At 38.1% G+C, this 18,997-nt stretch overlaps 2 protein-coding genes across 4 annotated transcripts in view; one reads left to right on the top strand and one right to left on the bottom strand.

The window, feature by feature from the left end:
• GTF3A (general transcription factor IIIA) overlaps positions 1-6,445 on the top strand; it is a 23,459-nt gene extending 17,014 nt beyond the window's left edge. Inside the window, exons 7-9 of the mRNA XM_020997133.2 lie at positions 4,833-5,062; positions 5,719-5,778; positions 6,231-6,445. Coding sequence (XP_020852792.1) covers positions 4,833-5,062; positions 5,719-5,778; positions 6,231-6,383 — 443 coding nt within the window. The 3' untranslated portion in view covers positions 6,384-6,445. The remainder of the gene's footprint in view (positions 1-4,832; positions 5,063-5,718; positions 5,779-6,230) is intronic.
• Positions 2,855-18,997, bottom strand: MTIF3 (mitochondrial translational initiation factor 3). 3 transcript variants are annotated; one of them, XM_020997135.2, is made up of 6 exons: positions 18,910-18,997; positions 15,050-15,241; positions 13,640-14,100; positions 12,400-12,554; positions 6,447-6,695; positions 2,855-5,752 (listed from the first exon to the last, which is right to left on the bottom strand). In XM_020997135.2, the coding sequence occupies exons 3-5, from the start codon at positions 14,097-14,099 to the stop codon at positions 6,474-6,476; spliced, it is 837 nt and encodes a 278-aa protein (XP_020852794.1). In that variant the 5' UTR covers position 14,100; positions 15,050-15,241; positions 18,910-18,997; the 3' UTR covers positions 2,855-5,752; positions 6,447-6,473. The 3 variants fall into 3 exon arrangements, with proteins under 3 accessions (XP_020852794.1, XP_020852793.1, XP_020852795.1); XM_020997134.2 differs by lacking the exon at positions 2,855-5,752 and having other exon boundaries at positions 6,193-6,695; XM_020997136.2 differs by lacking the exons at positions 2,855-5,752; positions 15,050-15,241 and having other exon boundaries at positions 6,193-6,695.

The raw sequence follows: 18,997 nt of genomic DNA, 5'->3' as shown, positions 1-18,997 counted from the left end.
AAAAGTTTCAAAAGGAAGAAAATTCTGTAAGTAAAGCTCATAACCAACACCTGATAAACACAGAACCTTGTGGAATCCTAAGAGAGTATAGGTAAACAACATGCTATTCCCAGAATGGTTCACAAGAAATTAGAAGTACATAAAAAGGACAGTAGAAGAGAACAGATGTTCTAACTTAGAGGCTGCACAGCTGAAATAATTAGCAGTATAGGAAAACTTGAATCCATGATATCAAGTCTCTTCAGAGAAAGAATAGATCAATAAATTGGGTGTGCAACTAAAAAAAAACTAGAAAACAAATTTTAAAAATCCAATTAAAGACCAAAATAAAAATTCTAAAAATCAGTGGAACAAATCAGGTTCACAACATAGAAGCAAATGACCAGAGTAGTCTAGTTTGACAAATACCTTTGCTATGGTGATAAGAACTCACTATCTGACAAAAAAAACTGCTGGAAAAATTTGAAAGTAGTATAGCAGAAACTAGGAATAGACTGATAACTCACACCATATACTGAAATAAGCTCCAAATGGGCACACAACTTAAGATGTAAACTAATGAGGAGCAAAGAAGGTTGGTTATCTGTCAGATTTATGGCTAGGGTAATAGTTTATGACCAAATAAAGGACAAAGAGGATCACAGGAGATAAAATGGATAATTTTCATAAAATTTAAAAGTTTTTATACAAAACCAATTAGAAGAGAAACTGGAAAGTTGGCGGGGGTGCAGCAAGTTTTTCTGATGAGGTCTCATTTCAAAGGAACTAATTCAACTTTATAAGAATAAGTTACTCTTAGGGGCAGCTAGGTGGTGCAGTGGATAGGGCACTGGCCCTGGAGTCAGGAGGACCTGAGTTCAAATCTGGCCTCAGACACATAACACTTAATAGCTGTGTGACTCTGGGCAAGTCACTTAACCCCATTGCCTAGCCAAAAAAAAAAAAAGAATAAGTTATTCTTCAATTGATAAATGATTTGTGGTCAAAGGATATGAATAGGCAGGCAGTTTCCAGAGGAAAGCAACTTAGAAGGTTGGCAGGAAAAGTCTGTCTTATTGGGGTAAGAGGAAAGTGCAGTCCAGCACATGCCACTTGCCAAGCTAGCAGTGAGGCCTTGAGCCCCTGGAAAGCCAGCAGCAAGGTCCTGGACCCCTGCACAAGGCAGCCAGCAGCAGGCTTTGGGCACAACTGAATCTGTGACAGCGACTGCTAGAGCTCTTAGCCCATAGATGGTAAGGGGGTTGGACAGCTGGTGAGAAGGAGATTACAGGATTTTAAAAATAAGAGAGGTAAGGGAAAAATTGGGGAAAGAAATGAAAGGGATGCAAAAAAATGATGAAAAAGAGTCAAGCTTGGTTAAAGGAAGTACAACAAATACTGAAGAAAATAACACCTTAAAAACAGAATAGGCCAGGTGATAAGAGGCAAAAAAAAATCCACTGAAGAGAACTCCTAAAAAAAAAAAGCAAAATTGGTCCAAATGAAAAAAAGATATACTAAAAGTAAAAAAAAAAAAGCAGGGATAGCAATCATGATCTCAGACAAAGCAAAAGCAAAAATAATTCTAATTAAAGAAGATAAAGAAGGAAACTACATCTTGCTAAAACGTAACACAGACAATGAAGTAATATCAATCCTAAAGACATTCACCAAATGGTATAACACCTAATTCATAAAGGAAAAGTTAAGTGAGTTACAAGAGGAAATAGAAAATAAAACTATATGAGTGGGGGACCTCAACTTTCCCCTCTCAGAACTAAATAAATCTAACCAAAACAATAAACAAGAAAGAAGTGATGGAGATGAGTAGAATTTTAGAAAAGTTAGATATGATAGATCTCTGGAGAAAAGTGAATGGGAATAGAAAGGAACATACCTTTTTCTCAGCTATACATAGCACCTTTCCCAAAACTGACTGTGTTTTAGGGCATAAAAACCTCCCAAGCAAATGCAGAAAAGGAGAAATATTAAATGCATCCTTTTCAGATCATAATGCAATAAAAATTACGTTCAGTAAAAGATCGTGGAAACATAGGTTGAAATTAATTAGAAATGAAGTAATCTAATCTTAAAGAATGAGTGGGTCAAAGAACAAATCATAGAAACAATAATTTCATTAAAGAGAATGACAACAATGAGACAACATATCAAAACTGCAGCCAAGGCAGTACTCGGGGAAATTTGTATCTCTAAACACTTACATCAATAAAATAAAGAATAGATCAACAAATTTGGCATGCAACTAAAAACTAAAGAGAACAAATTAAAAATCTCCAATTAAACACCAAATTGGAAGTCCTGAAAATTAAAAGATAGATTAATAAAATTGAAATTAAGAAACTGAACTGATAAATAAAATTAGGAACTAATTTTTATGGAAAAAAGAACCCCAGTAAAATAGATAAACCATGGGTTAATTTGATTTAAAAAAAAAAAAGAAAACCGAACTACTAGTATAAAAAATGAAAAAGGTGATAGGCAATGAGGAAACAACTATCACTCTTTGCAGATGATACGATGTTATACGTACAAAATTGTAGAGAATAAACTAAAAAACTATGAAATTATTAACAACTTTGGCAAAGTTGCAGGATACAAAATAAACCCACATAAATCATTAGCATTTCTATATGTATCAACAAAGTCCAGCAGCAAGAGATAGAAAGAGAAATTCCATTTAAAATAACTGTAGACAATATAAACTACTTGGGAGTATACCTGCCAAGTAAAATCCAGGAACTATATGAATACAACCATAAAACACTTTTCACACAAATAAAATCAGATCTAAACAACTGGAAAAATATTGACTGTTCATGAGTAGGCTGAGCTAATACAGTAAAAATGACAGTTCTACCCAAATTATTATCAATTTATTCATCATCATACCAATCAAACTATCAAAAAGTTATTTTATAGAGCTAGAAAAAATAATAACAAAATTTTTCTGGAAGAACAAAAGCTCAAGGATATTCAGGAAATCAATGAAAAATAATGTCAAAGAATGTGGTCTAGTGTACCGGATCTCTAACTGTATTATAAAGCAGTAATTATCAAAACAATATAGTACTGGCTAAGAAATAGAGTGTGAGATTAGTGGAATAGATTAGGTACAAATTACATTATAGTAAATGATCATAGTAATCTAGTATATGATAAACCCAAAGATCCAAGCTTTTGAACAAAAACTCATTTAACAAAAACTGCTGGGAAAACTGAAAAGAGTATGGCAGAAACTAAGTATAGAAAAACTAACTATAAACCAGCATCAAACTGTATACCAAGATAAGTTCAAAATAGGTACATGATTTATACATAAAGGGTCATACCATAAACAAATTACAAAAACATGGAATAGTTTATTTATCAGATTTATGGATAAGGGAAGAATTTAGGACCAAAGAGTTTGCAGAAACAAAACCAATGCAACAAAAATTATAAGGAAAGCAGAAAACTAGGGGAAAAATTTTACAAGTATCTCTGATAAAGGACTCATTTCTCAAATATATAGAGAACTGAGTCAAATTTATAAAAAATACATGTTATTTCCCAGTTGATAAGTGGTCAAAGGATATAAACAGGCAGTTTTCAGATAAAGAAATCAAAGCTTAGTCCTATGAAAAATGCTCTAAATCACTATTGATTAGAGAAATGCAAATTAAAACAATTTTGAGGTACCACTTCACACCCATCAGATTGGCTAACATGATAAACATGACAGATGCTGGAGGGGATGTGGAAAAATTGGGACACTGATGCATTGTTGGTAGAATTGTGAACTGATCTGACCATTCTGAAGAGCGATTTGGAACTATGCCCAAAGGACAATCAATCTGTGCATACCCTTTGATCCAGCAATACCACTATTATATCTGTATCCTAAAGAGATATACAAAAATATTTATAGCAGCTCTTTTTGTGGTGGCAAAAAATAAGAAATTTAAGAAATGCCCATCAATTGGAGAATGGCTGAATGAGTTGTAGTGTATGATTATGATAGAATACTATTGCTATAAGAAATGTTAAGCAATATGCTTTCAGAAAAATCTGGACTTACACGAACTGATTCAAAGTGAAGTGAGCAGAACCAGGAGAGTATTATACATAGTTACAGCAATATTGTACAATGATCAATTGTGAATGACTTAACCAATCTCAGCAGTGCAAAGATCTGAGACAATTTTGAAGGACCTATGATGAAAAATGCTATCTACCATCAAAGGAAGAATTGATGGAATCTGAATGCAGATCGAAGCATACTATTTCTTTTCCTTGGGGTTTTTTGGTGTTTTCTTTTACAACGTGACTGTCATGGAAATATATTTTGCATGACTGCACACGTATCACCTTTATCCTATTGCTTGCTTTCTCAATGAAGGGCCAGGGGTTGGAGGTCAGAATAGAATTTGGAAAATTCAGAATTGCAGAAAATAAAGGTTAAAAATTGATTTTACTTGTAATTAGGGAAAAAAAATTAAAAAAAGATGCCATCTTTCCATAGTCACCATGTTGAGGTCTTCATAGCAGGGGAATGACTCTCTCTGGATTATATAGTGTAGAAACCTTGACAAGATTTAAGCTGGAAAACTGGATTACGGTTCCCTCAAACAAAGTGGTATTTGTAAAAGTACATAGTTGGCATTAATAAATGTTTACTCCCTTCTCCCTTCTGAATTGCCCTAATTATAAATGATGTTGATATTAACACTTTATAGTTCAGGATCTGAGTAAATATAACTCAAGACTGACTTTTTCTGTATGACAGAGGAAAATAATTTGTAACTTAACTTAGTTTTGTGCTTTTTTCTCTTCCTTCCCCTGCTCCCAACTAGAGGAGATAACATGTGACTTATGTGGGAAAACCTTTAAACGAAAAGACTACCTTAAGCAGCATAAGAAAATTCATGCTCCAGAACGGGAGGTGTGCCGATGCCCAAGAGAAGGCTGTGGCAGATCGTACACAACTGTGTTTAATCTTCAAAGCCATATTCTTTCCTTTCATGAGGAACAGCGCCCATTTACTTGTGAATATTCTGGCTGTGGAAAATCATTTGCCATGAAAGTAAGTAAGTTCGCATTTTGCCCTGTGGCCAGCTACTAAACATAAAGCCAATACACCTGTCTAAGCAATTCTTTTAGTAAAACCTTGTATGAACTGATGCAAAGTGGAGTAGAACCGGAAGAACAACTTAAATGATGACCACAAGGTAAAATTACTTTTACCATGAAGGATAGATACTGTTATTTGTATGTTCATTTTGACTTTGGGTTACTTTTTGTGGACATTTCTTGATATATGGAGATAGAAAAAACTGGCATTACAGAGCACATGGAGTAAGGTGAAGTTTACATGGGATAAGCAGATGTGGTCATTCATTTCTTGTTTAAGACTGGCCTTCTTAGACTGGGCCAAGAGTGTGGGCTCATTAGTTTTACAGTTTTGTTTTTCATGGAAACAACTAATATTGGGAGGAGGCAGTAAGCTTATATGAAGAAGAGAGATGAAATTGATAGCTACAGGAAACTGACCCTCTGCTACCTGAGAAGATGAGTATTTCCAGTAAGAGAGAGTGTTTGGTGAGTGGCAGAGGAGACAAGTCTTTAATGATAGTACAACTAGCAGATTTTTTGAGATTTTTAACTCATGACATTTTTAATAGGTTTAGAATTTGTACATAAAGAATATCTGGTTTGACCTTTCTCCTTCCTTCATTGCAGCAAAGTCTTACAAGACATGCCGTTATACACGATCCTGACAAGAGAAAATTAAAGATTAAAGTAAGTTGGAACTTGTGAAAAGTGTGATTTCATGTTAACATATAACTTAGGAAACAGGTTCAGTTCTCTGTTGAACATCCAAAGTACCTTGCTTTTAACTTAATGATGCTGACTGTAGTTCTTAAGAGGAGACAGTGTCATGAGACAGTAATATTGTAAGTGCTTGAACTTGGGTTCAAGTCCTGTCTCTGACACATACTGGCCGTGTGACCATGGGTACATGACTTAACTTCTCAGAGCCTTGGGCAACTTTCTAAGACTCTTAAGTTATGGATGAGTTGTCCACTTAGTTGTACTCATAGGAAATCTTTACACCAATGAAACTGCAGGTCCAGAACAAAAAGAAAAACTTATGACATACTCAGATTTCAAGAAATTGCTCAGATGTATAAAAATTACTCAGAGAAATACCTGTATGGATGTGTGATTGATTTTATTTTAAATTCCCAAAGGTGAAACGACCCTCTGGAAAACGGAGCCTGGCCTCTCACCTCAGTGGATACATTCCTCCCAAAATTAAAGAAACATTGCCAAAAAATGGCAAGTCATCAGACTGTTTTGAAGAAAACATGCTCTCAACTGTTGCAATACTGACCCTTGGCTAAATATTACATATGTAGACTTACGTAAATAGCTTTTTTAATTAAAAATATCAGTTTCCTTCTCACCTTTGAAAGTTTTTCTTTATTAAAATATCACTGCTGCAGAATATCTGATTCCGTATCATAACTATTTTCCTTATTCAGAGTGTCTCTACTTTTTTGAGTCTCTGTACTTTTCCTATATGTAGCCATTTCCTTATTGCTCAAGTGGCGAAAAACACAGGTTGCAGCTTTTCCACCTCTTATGATTTGGGGCTTGGATGTGAAGGTAGCTAGTTCAGGCATAGTCTTCAGAATTTTGTTGAAAAGCTCCTCCTAAAAAATAACCAAAATCAAGTTTCTATGTTAAAACACAAACATTTGTAAAAATTAGGATTGTCAAGTGTTTCCAATTATTAGATATGACCCTATACTAGACACTGTGGAGTCTGTGGAGTTTGGGTTGTGATGTGATTCCTTTCCTCACAGAGTTTAGACATTGTTGGAAAGCTGAGGTTGAAAAATCTAGATGTGATTTTGATCAGGTAAAATACCCAGCATATTCTGCATGAAATTATCCTGACCAACGCTGGCAATAATGTGCCCAGGAGCCTTTATATATTGCTGCCAGTCACAAAATAATTGCTACACAGTAGCCAAAAATCATAAAGGGACATCACCTGACACAGAGAGCTTCCTTTTAAGAAGTCTCTAACTTGTCTGGTATGGGCCACTGGTGCCCAAAGATGGAACTAGGCTAATGGATAAGTATGTGAGTCATTGCATTGTGGTGGCTGAGAGTGATAGTGGTATATATGGTAGTACATGTGTACAGCAGAGATTTGGGAGGATGTGACAGAGTTTCAAGAAATCTGGTGTATTGCCAAATGATCTATTTCTCCCATACCTCTAGGCTGCAAAAGATAGGGAGACACTTGTGGGAGATGACTTCCTCTTACCCCACCCACTAGTGAGGTGCTTCTGTCAATGAGAAAAGTATGGGAAGATCTGACAAGAAAAAAAGGTGATAGTACCATTACAAAATCACATAATATCAAGACTCTACAAATGTTTTATTTTAAGCTTTTATAGTATGAATTCTGACCTCCCATGGAAATACCTCCTACTGAGGAAACTTTGTATGGAATAAATAATCTCTTATATGTTTTGCCTAACATACTTTTAAACACCATTTTAAAATATAAAGATAAACCATTATATGGGGCAGCTAGGTGGCACAGTGGATAGAGCTGCAAAACAGTTGCCTAAGAATGTGGGCACTAGTTTAGGGAGTGAGAAATGCCACAATCTGCCTTCTATCCCAAATCTAGAACGCCCTTGTGGGGCAGCTAGGTGGCTTAGTGGATAGAGCATCGGCCCTGGATTCAGGAGGACCTGAGTTAAAATCTGACCTCAGACACAACACTTACTAGCTGTGTGACCCTGGGCAAGTCACTTAACCCCACTGCCTAACCAAAAAAAAAAGATAAACCATTATATAAATAACATGCATCGACACAGAAATGAAGATTAATTATAGATAAGTGTAGCACAGTTAATTGAAAAGAGGCTCCCAGAGGGAATTTGCCTATATAGATCTAATTTAGTACACGAAGTATTTAACTATATGCAAGGAACTGTGCCAGATGCTGGCTAGCATTAACTATGATTGGAAAAAGAAATTCAAGAAAGTACAAAAAAAAATAAGTTATGAATATTTTTTATTATCACCTGTATTGATAACGTCAGAGAACCATGAGCTAAGCAAGTCCAATGACCAAACCAAAAACAATGTGTGAAGACAATGCTTACATGAGCTAGCACTGTGCAGTATTGTGGAATTGATTCTGGCTGTCTTCATATCTAAGTTAATTTAACGACAGCTTAATAACAGAATTAATTGGCTCTCAGATCTTTTTACCTGAATATCCTTCTATAACATCAAAGTTAAGCTCATCTTTTTGCACAAATGATTTCCTATTCCATAATTCTCTATTTCTGTTAATGATACCACAATCATTCCAACACACCCCGTCTTGTATACTTGGAGTCATCTTCAACTTTTTTTTTCCTTCTCCACCTCCCCCTCCCATCCCCTTCCCCAGTCCAATCACTCTTTATATTAGGGTCTTTTTCCTTTTGTTTCCATCCTCACTGTGATTTAGGACCTTCTTTCCTCATGTGGATTACTAAAATTGCCTTTTAGTTGGTCTCAACATGCTCAGTCCTTCAGAACTTACAAGGTTACCTTAGAACCCAAGTCTTTGCATTTGACCCTCTTTTTTCGGTACCTTCTCCCTTGGGAATCTTATATACTCCTATAGCACCTCTATATCAATGATCTGTGCATAATCCTCTATCCTGCGCCTGCCCCCCCCAAACACCCCAAATTGAAAGTCCTTGAAGAAAGACAAATGTGTACGGTTTTACCTTTGTATCTGGGCACTAGGTGGGGATGGGAGGGTGGATAAGGGGGTGGGAGAGGAAGGAGGCAGGCTCCAAGTATAGACAGTCTCTCCACCAACAGAGACTGGAAACTCCTCTGTAACTTACAGCTTACAGTTACCTGGAGCACCAAGTGACTCTGGGACAGGACTCAACATAGACCTTCCTCATTCTGTAATAGGCAGCCTGTGCCTCTCTGTCTCACACAGCTTGCACACAGTAAGTGCTTAATTAACAGATTTTTTTTTTCCATTGAATCAATTTTGTCTGATGTCTGACCTGCTCTTTCTAAAATGTAAGCTTCTGGAAAGCAAATAATATATCTTCAGTAACCATATTTCTAAACTAAAAAATTAGAATACATGGCCTCACAAAGGTTATCCCTTTTGTAAAGCCTTCTTAAAAGCAGACTTATTTTCTCAAAAAGTAGAACTGTCATGAAAATCCTGGACTAGCCTGACTTAAGTCTATCTGACAGATCTCTGAATTCCTCTCCTTTTTAATGCCTAGCAATAGCTTGCACATAGGAGCTATTCATTAAATATCTGTTGAATATATAAATGGCCTTGTATTTGTATTACACTTTGATACTTTAGCTTCACAATTTTTCTGTCACACAAGGCAGTTTTTCTATTTCTAATTTCTACGTGGAGAAACTAAAGGACTAAGAGGGTTGTCAAGTGACAAAACTAAACCCAGGTTTTGCCTCTTAACCCATTTACTTTTCTTAAGAGCAGAGATCTCAAAGCCAGAATGCTTGTTGCTACCCCCTAAGTCCTTTTGTTCAGATAAATATGTAGTTAGATTAACAAGCCTTTCTGAAAAGTGTTAGCTAGTAGTAGCAATACAATTGTAATATGCAATTAAAATACATCATTTTAATTGGCAAAGCCCTCTACCCAACCATACTACTTTCCTCCTCGCTTAATCATAAATTGGTCCGTTACTGTCGTCTTCTAGGTGTTTAATTATTTAAGTCTTTTTGGAAATAAGCACAGTATAAATCTAGGCTAAATCCAATGAATCAGTTGTGCATATCCAAATTAATATAGTCATCTACTGATAATCAACGAAAACCTATAGAATAACCAAAGTTATTAAAAAGTAAAGGCCAGGTAACCGACAGATAAAATGCACTGAACTTGAAACGACAAAGAATGACAATCTCGGACTCTGTCTCAAGAGCAACACTATATATGTACTCAGCATGACCAAATTCTGGGACTGCAGATTGGTCCATAAACCTCCTTTTGAAGCAGGAAATGGAGGGTTGCAAGTAATGAGGAGGTAACTGCCAGAAAATGGTAGCAGCTATGTTTGGCAGATGACATGCTTTACCTTCTACCTCCAAACCTGCTTAGTTACCCTAGTGCAAGGTGATATAGTGCCTACAGTGTGGAATTTGGAATACGGAGGAATTGAGTTCAAAGCCTGACTGGTCAATTTTAATACAAATATGCCCTCTCCTCATTTTCCATTGCCTTCTTATCTCCTTCAGGATCAAATATAAAATCCTGTTAGTCATTCAAAGCCCTTCACAACCTGGTCTCCTATTTTTCTAATCTTTTAAAAATTTACTCTGCTTCAACTCTGCAGTCCAATGACAATTCCATCTCCAGATTCTAGGCAATTTGTCCCGAAGGCCTGGAATTCTTTCCCTCATTTCCTCATCCTTGCTTCCCTGGGTCCCTTCAATTTTCAGCTAAAATCTTATTTTAGCTAATTGTAGCTAATTCTACCAGAAGCCTTTCTTGACCTCCTCTAACGCTTGTGCCTTCCTCCTATTGATTATCCCAATTCATCCCATATATATACAGTTTCTGCCCCATTAGACTATGAGCTCCTTGAGAGCAGGTACAAGGTTTTGCCTTTTTTTTGTATAGATTAGTGCCTGGCACACAGCATGGTTGTTGTCCTTTGACCAAAATGACATCACTATGCTAAAGTCAAGCTACAGTGGGCCCAACTGTGGCTGATCAGACCAATACTTGATAGAGCTCAGAAGAGTCCATGGGAACATTTTGGGGTAGATTCTATAAATTTGTGCACCTCACATTTCTTTTAAGCTGCTTCAATTCTGCTTTGCTCATACAGCATGGCACCTCCTCTCATTTGGGCACTCCATGCTGAGTGGTCCTGTGCCAGTGAGTCCCATGTCACACAATCAATTCCAAAATTCTTAAGAGAGACTTTGAGAGTGTCCTTATATTACTTCTGACCACCATGTGAGCACTTGCCCTGTGAGAGTTCTCCATAAAATAGTCCTTTTGGCAAGTGTACATTTGGCATTCGAACGACGTGGCCAGCCACCAAAGTTACACTCTCTGAAGCAGAGTTTGAATGCTTGTCAGTTTAGTTTGAGAAAGGACCTCAGTGTCTGGTATCTTCTCCTGCCAGGTGATCTTCAGAATCTTCCTAAGACATTCAAATGGAATCCATTCAGTTTCCTGGCATGGTGCTGGTATACTGTCCAGGTTTCACAGGCATACAACAATGCGGTCAGCACAACAGCTCTGTAGACCTTCAGTTTGGTAGTCGGTCTAATACCTCTTCTCTCCCACACTTTCCTTTGGAGCCTCCCAAACACTGAGCTAACTCTGGCAATGTGTGTGTCAACCTCATTATCAATGTGAACATCCTTGGAAAGTATGCTGTCAAGGTAAGTGAATTATTCACAGCATCCAAAACTTTTCCATTTGCTATAACTGATGGTTCCATATATGGACGGTGTGGTGCTGGTTGATGGAGCACCTGTTTTCTTGGTGTTAATTGTTAAGCCAAAATCAGCACAAGCGGCAGAGAATTAGTCCATACTTTGTTACACCTCAGCTTCAGAGCCTGCATTGAGTGCACAATCATCTGCAAACAACAACCACCACCAAAAACACATGCACCAACACTCCCTCCACTTTGGTCTTGCCTTGGAGCCTTTTCAAGGTGAAGAATTTACTATCAGTGCAGTAACTGACCCTGATGCCAAGTTCGTCCTCATTGAAGGCATTTGACAACATGGCTGAAAACATCACGCTAAAAAGCATGGGAGCAAGCCCACAGCTCTGTTTCACTCCATTGGTGACTGGGAAAGCACAAGAGCATCGTCCATAATCCAGAACCTGGGCAAGCATGCCATCATGAAACTAACATACAATACTGATGAACTTCTCTGCGCAACCAAATTTTGACATAATTTTCCATAAGCCCTCGTGACTGACAGTATCAAGGGCCTCAGTCAGATCTACAAACCTTGTGTACAGGCCTTAGTTCTGCTCCTGGCATTTCTCCTGGAGTTGATGGGCAGCAAACACCATTTCATCTGTTCCTTGGCCCTTTCTGAAGCCACACTGGCTCTCAGGTAGATGGCCATCTTCCAGATAAAGGATCAGCCTATTATGGAGGACTATGGCAAGTCATTTAACCTTTTAGTGTCCCAGTTCCTTCATTAACTTTAAATACATGATCCTATAATACCATTTAGATAATGACCCAGCAGCTAACTTTTAAAATTAAATGTTTTGACACTTTTAGTTGCATGTAATTTTATCTTAGTCTAAAAAAGCATGTTCAGTAAAAAGTATTTATACCTGATTGTACTTACCATATTATCTGCTGGGTCTGTAGTTTTCCCTTTCTTTACTGTAATTTGGACTTGATATTTTTTCTGAATCCACTGCTGAATCTGTTTAATTTTGATGTCCAAATCATGTTGTGCAATATTTGAAGAAAAGATTGATTCCTTTAACTGGGGAGGTCCTAATTAAAGACAATGATATTTGCAAGCTTACTATTAATGAGATAGGACTGAATCTCTATCTAGCAAGTTCAGCATTGTTAGTATTCCTTCCACTGATAAAGACTGTAACCTCTCCATGCCTTAACAGTTTTATGAGTTGCTGTACTAAAAAAAATAAAATTAGCTTTGTGATGAGCCCTCTATTAACAGAACTTTCAAAATTTAGCTAGGCTAGTCTTGCAACCACAGTTGGAGGCCTGGACTATACTCAAAAGTTCATACTCTCTTGGCAGAGTTTTTGAGAATCCCGAGTCACCTCTAGAATTTTTGCCTATTAACCCACTTCATTTTTTTTAGAGCAGGGATCCAAATTGCTAGTTGCTACCTCCTTAGCCCTTTTGTTCAATGAATGGGCTAACAAACTGGGTAAACAAAAAAGTAATTAGAATACCACTTTGGTGGAAGAAAATAATGATACTTTGTTTTTATTGAGATTTCTAGTTTTTATAATTCATAATAAATTACATAATTTCACCAGACAGCACACAACAAGGACAAGTTACTATTTACAAATGAGGATACTGGCTCAGAAAGATTAAGCAGTTTATTCCTAAGTCATATGTCTAGGAAGGGGCGGAGCAAAAATTAAAACCCAGATCTCCTAATTCTAGGTTCAATGTACTTTGCTCTCCAAAATGCTTTACTGTTATAAGCAATTAATAATTTAATAAATATTTTCATGTTAACAACACAAACAATACTAAGTACCTATCTGGTTGTGCATAATAGTTAACAGAGATCTATCATTACTTCAAAAAAGGTAATCTTTAACACCTAGGAATTTGTGAGAAAAGAAAATACCTAATAAGGACCTCCTTCCTTCCCCTAATGGCAATAAAGTACTTGTTTGGATACTTTTGCTTAATCTTTTTTTTTTTTAAACAGAGATATTAAGAGATGGTAAGGAAGAAATAGAGGCAGAAGGAGTCTCATTAAGATGAGAAAAATAGTAAAGTGAGAGATGAACAAGGAAATGCCAGATGCTTTAGGACAATATTACAATATTCACAATTTCCAAGTTTGAAATGATTAATAAAATACCTACCTGTTTTTGCTTGAGTCTTTTCTTTCTCTCTAAGTCGAAGCTGTTCTTCATGAATCTGCCTTCCTGACATTAACTGGTACACTGGAGGGTCTGCATTGGCGTTCCGTAAAACAAGTCTCAGGTTTTGTTCCTCCATTAGACGAATCACGTTCATTCGGTGCATCATTCCCAAATTGTTCCCATTACTATCAAGTAGTTGAAGAACTCGGTGATGAATTTTTCTCCCAACATTGCCAAAAGCTGATTTTGAGGTTTTTTTCTTGTTCGTTTCATCTTCTGTGTTTCCAACTGTACTAAATGCGTTAGCATATGTAGGCAGTGGTAATCTTTTGGCAACAGTGATAACTCCAAACTGTGTTAGTGCTCTCTTTTGCACAATCTGTGGACTAAAATATCTATCACTGCAATTAATTCTAGTTTTCACAGTCTGATGTATGAATTTCCTCATAAGAGCTGTCATTCTAAGAAAGCAGGGAGACAAAGTTATTTAAATTCAGTAATTTTTTTCCCCTTTAACCTGGCACTGTGGCCCTAGAAGATATTGTAGTATCCCACTGAATGTAATTTAGGGGAATTTTGGTTTCTGGAAAAGAAGATCCCACACATGGGAAATTCACATCAGGCTTTTACCAAAGACTAGAGGGTATCTGTGGCTATTAACCTATCTGCACTCATAGGCCATTTGCCTATTTCCTAGCTGTCTTTCAATTCCAGATGCATAAAATATCTTCAGTATACAAATGACATTTACTGAGATGCTGTGGTATCTAATACTAGATACAGGAACAGCATCTTACACATTTCATATCATTTATTGACTAACAGAAGGCCAATGTATTTGGTTTTATACAGAACCCAAGAGTATCCTAAATGGGATGGGCCATAAAGCTGGCCCACTGAGAAAACTAAATGAAAACTGATAACTGGGGGGAAAGGACAAACCAAAATTTGCCTATCAGTATTTGTTTTTCTGGTAGCTAAAGCTAGATCTCAATCATCCTAGTTAAGAACATACTAAAAGTAAAGTAGCAGACCCTGAGGGGGATGCTCATAATTGTTCCTCTAGCAAATCCAGTTAGTGTTCACGTGTTTGTAGGTCACTTCACACATTTAAAGTGGAGAGTGAATGGATCGCCTCCTTTTAATGACATAAGAGAAATCCAGAAGTGTTGTAGGCCACAGAATGGGAGTACCCTGAATGCATCCCTGCCTAAACGCTTAAAAGACATTAAAAAAAAATATGTGAGATGATGGAGTTAGGTATAGCTGTAAGCTAGTGGGGTTACTTCTTGTCTGTCAGAGAGGCAGTAACATGAGACCAGGCGGAGAAAACACTAAAGGAAAATATAACCCCCACACAGTGGAAGTTCATCAATGTACTTTGGAATAGACTAGTTCAAGGATTCTCACCTTTATTATGTACTGAGGATTTCTATTCCTCAAACGGGTCGGGGAGCAGGGCTGGAGAGATGAGTGGCAACAGAAATCCTGTGGGCCTTAGTCCTTTCCTAATGACACAAGCTGGCAAATGGCCAGAGGCTTTGTTGTTTCCCATTAATACTGGAGAGCAGTATGGCAGTGCTAGTGGATGAAGTGCTAGATCTGGAGGAAGAAAGGCCTGAGTTTGAATCTTATCCCTGACATTTAATTCTTGTGTGACCATGGACAAATCAACCTTTCAGGGCCTCATTTGTTAATGAAGTAGGCTCTACCTCATAAGGTTATTGTGAATATCAAATGAAATAACACGGAAAACATTTCGCACACCTTAAAGCACAATATGTCAGAACTGGTGGTTTCTGATGATAACTGAGAGGCTTGCTGGAGACATGGTGGGAGGTAAAGGGAAAAACTTGCCATAGCATAAAGGTAGGTTCTGGATAAGAAAATAAAGAGCAAGGTATCTCCTGTTTGCTTCAAATTTCTGCATAAGAAACTGAACGTCAGTAAATTCCCCCTGTATTGAGATGGAGTTTTGGAATCAACAAAAGAAGCCTAATAATTTTGGGACAAGTAAATCTTACGTAAATTGCCTACAAAATTTTGAAAGGTTTAGTTATATTTCTGGCTGAATCACTGTATATTAAAGGAAAAACTCACTAAAGGATGGCTGAGCTATATCTGTTACATCTAGAGTCTGAAATTACCAAAGAAAGCCTTTCTCTCCTACACAACATCCCGTGCCCGAGGCTTTGAGCAGTGTATTGTGAAAAGATGTACCGTGCTGTGACTCAGCACAGTAATTCTCAAGTTCCTGTGAATATGTGAAAGCTAACACTTAGGACTGATAATCTCTTATGTTACAGCTTTGTAGCATCTGATTGTAGAGCAATGTGGGCCCCAGGAATATTGCTGATTCTTATGTGAAAACAGAAGTACTGACAGTGGTTGAAAGGACTGATGCAGGACCAACAGTCCTTTCTACACTGCACCAGACTGGCCTTTGCCTTAAAGCTACAGTTAGTATTTAGAAAGCCTGATTTAATTTATTAGGACAGTTAAACTATGTCTACTTGACACCAGACTGTACTATAAACTCCCTGAGGGCTAGGATTTTTTTCATATCTCCAATGCCCAGCACAGTTCTTTGAGCATTATAGGTGTTTAACGTCTGTTGAAGTGAAATAATCAATAGCCAATTGTTTGCTTTAAACACAACCTAGCCAGATGAATTATTTTAGTGTTGTAGCACCTAGGCCAGTGTCTTAAAAGTAGCTCAATAAATATTTGTTGAATGAATAAAACAATCAACTGAATAGTTTGAGTCTATCAAAGCCTTTTTTCCCCTCAGAATAGTGGTTCAAGCTTATTTCACTGGAATGAAAGTACTTAAGTAGTAGTAACAAGAAATAGATAAATATTTTTAATTTATTTGGGGACAAATTCTTGAATTTAAAATAAAGCAAATTACTAAATATTATTGTTATTGCACCTGTGAGGAAAAACTACAGATATTTACATTTTCTTTATAATGATCAGACTTTTCTAGTATGCAATTATGTTTATGGATTTTAAATACTGTATGTAGACCACCAAATAATTATCATGGAGGTGGGGAATGTTATTAGTTTGTATGGTCATATTACAAAATTAATTAGCTTCTATGTACTTAGAAGCAGATAGTAAGAGACAACACTTATAGTTTACAGAAAGATCTAGAAATAAAAATGTTTTATCATAACCTCTTCACTGTTTACTCAAAGGTTTTCTTTTTATTAGGCCAATATTCACAGTTAAGGTCTTTCTTATTTTGATGTAAAAGCTACACATCTGAAGTTCTAGTGGAATAATGGTCTTATTATATGGACTAGCTAAGTTGACACACCACTACAAAATACCTCATTTGTTCTTCAAGAGTTCTGGAAAGAGATTCTGACAGAAGCTGTCTTGGCTACACTGTTACTGAACTATTGAATCTTGCTTTCAATTGCATGCCTCTGAGTTTTGCCCACACACAAAAAAAAGGAAAATATTCCTAGTAATAATACATGCTAAGACCTAAGCAGAGAAAGTGTGAAAGGAAAACTGAGGTTTTCTTTTCATTCCACACAATGATCTAGTGTTTACAATTCAGGTCAAGTTGCCTAACCTCATTCATTTCAAGTGTTTTCCTCAGAACTATACTATAAATATTAACCTCCTCATTTGACAGGTGAGAAGACTGAGTATCATCAGGGAGGTAAAGTGAGTTGTTCAATCTCACAGTCAGTGTGTTACAGGATCTGAACATAGGTCTCCTGACTCCAAGCCCAGGGCTCCTTCCAAAATACCACAGATTCACTCAGATATGTGGGAAAAACCTTGGATAGAGCCCTACTATAAAAGAAGCCACAGGATGACTGATTTCCAAGAACCTTCTAGAAACTTGTGAGACTATACTTCTGCATTCTCTGTAGCTTTGTTTCTTAGCCTCGCTAGCAAAGCTGAAACACTTAAGAGCAAACTGAATGGCAACTCTATGGTACAGTTCTATTTCCTTCAGAAACTTTATGTCATGAGGGTATCCAAGAAAAATAGAACTTCTCTTCTGGAAGGCTGTCCTTCCAAGATATATGGGAGAAAGCAAAAGGGCGAGATTAGGGAAAGTGTGCTTGTTTCTTTTTTATTTTTTTTTAACCCTGTTTACTCTTGCCTCTCCTCCACTCAGATAGGATGTTTAATTCGCTATCAAAACTTCCAAGATTGTTCACACTCAAAGCCTTTCTACCCCCTTTCTCTCCTATCTAGTTCAGTGAAGCCAAAGAACAGGAAATGTTTCTTATTCGGGGCCTTCCCTCTCCATTCCTGTTACGGCCATACTTCGGGTATTCTTTTCATCTAACTATTGTAAGCCTCCTGTCTTCAGACTATCTCCTCTGTAAATCACCTTCACTGCATTCACCTCAAAAACCTGCTGTGGGTCCCCATTGCCTAGGAATGAAGTTTAAACTCAAGATCATGCATTCACTAGGCTCCAACCAACCTTTCCAGTATTTTCTCAACCTGGTCTCTCTTTGTCTAAGGCATTGTCCCCCATTCTTGCTTATTCTTGAAATGGGCACCCGTACCCAATCTCATAGAATCTTTATTGGAAGCGACAGAGGCTGGAGCCAGAAGAGCTGGATTCAAATCCACAACTAACTAGCCACGTGATCTTGAGGGACTCAAGTCTATCTCGTAGAAAAGAAATACCCAGGTAACTGGGCTACTGTGAAATTCCAGGAGGATGTATGTGTTTAATCACCGTCGGCTGCTGCTCAGGTATCTCAGCGGCCGGCAGCCTGACCTATGTGTTAAATCTGTATTCCAGGTGTAACCCCGCTGTCACCTCCTCCACGCAGCTCCTCCTGACTCACTGCCAAGAGCTCTCCTCTCTGAGCACTCTGGCTGCTGCCCCCCGCCGAGGTCCCACAGTGCCCTGCGCTGTGTCATCACCTCCAGTGCCCTGCGCTGTGTCATCACCTCCACCGCCCTGCGCTGTCATCACCTCCACCACCCGCCGCTCAGTGACCCTCCGCGGCCCCCCGGTGCCTAGGGGTGCAGTGGTATGCTCTCGGTAAGTGCTTGTGGCTTGGCCCGGGAACGTCCCTCCCGCAGCCGGGACGGGGAGGCCCACTGCCCGAGTATCGGGGCGCAGGGTCCGAGGCACGCGAGGAAGGAGGTGTGGCCCCCAGGACGCCGGCCCGTGGGCCCTGGCAGCCCGCCCGCGCCCCGACGGGGAGGAGGTGACCCTGACGCGGGTCTTCCCCACATACGCCCACCCCGGAGCTGCGGCCTCAGGTTCGAGTTACCTGATATGGGACTGGAAGGAACGGGAGACAAAAGTCAAGGCAGCGCCGGAAGCGGAGGAGCCCGGCCGCTTCCCGTAGTGGGCGGAGC

The sequence above is a fragment of the Phascolarctos cinereus genome, unplaced genomic scaffold (assembly GCF_003287225.1).
Source record: "Phascolarctos cinereus isolate Bilbo 61053 unplaced genomic scaffold, phaCin_HiC Scaffold_726;HRSCAF=1367, whole genome shotgun sequence".
Lineage (NCBI taxonomy): Eukaryota > Metazoa > Chordata > Mammalia > Diprotodontia > Phascolarctidae > Phascolarctos > Phascolarctos cinereus.
This window is presented reverse-complemented; position numbering and strand designations above follow the sequence as displayed.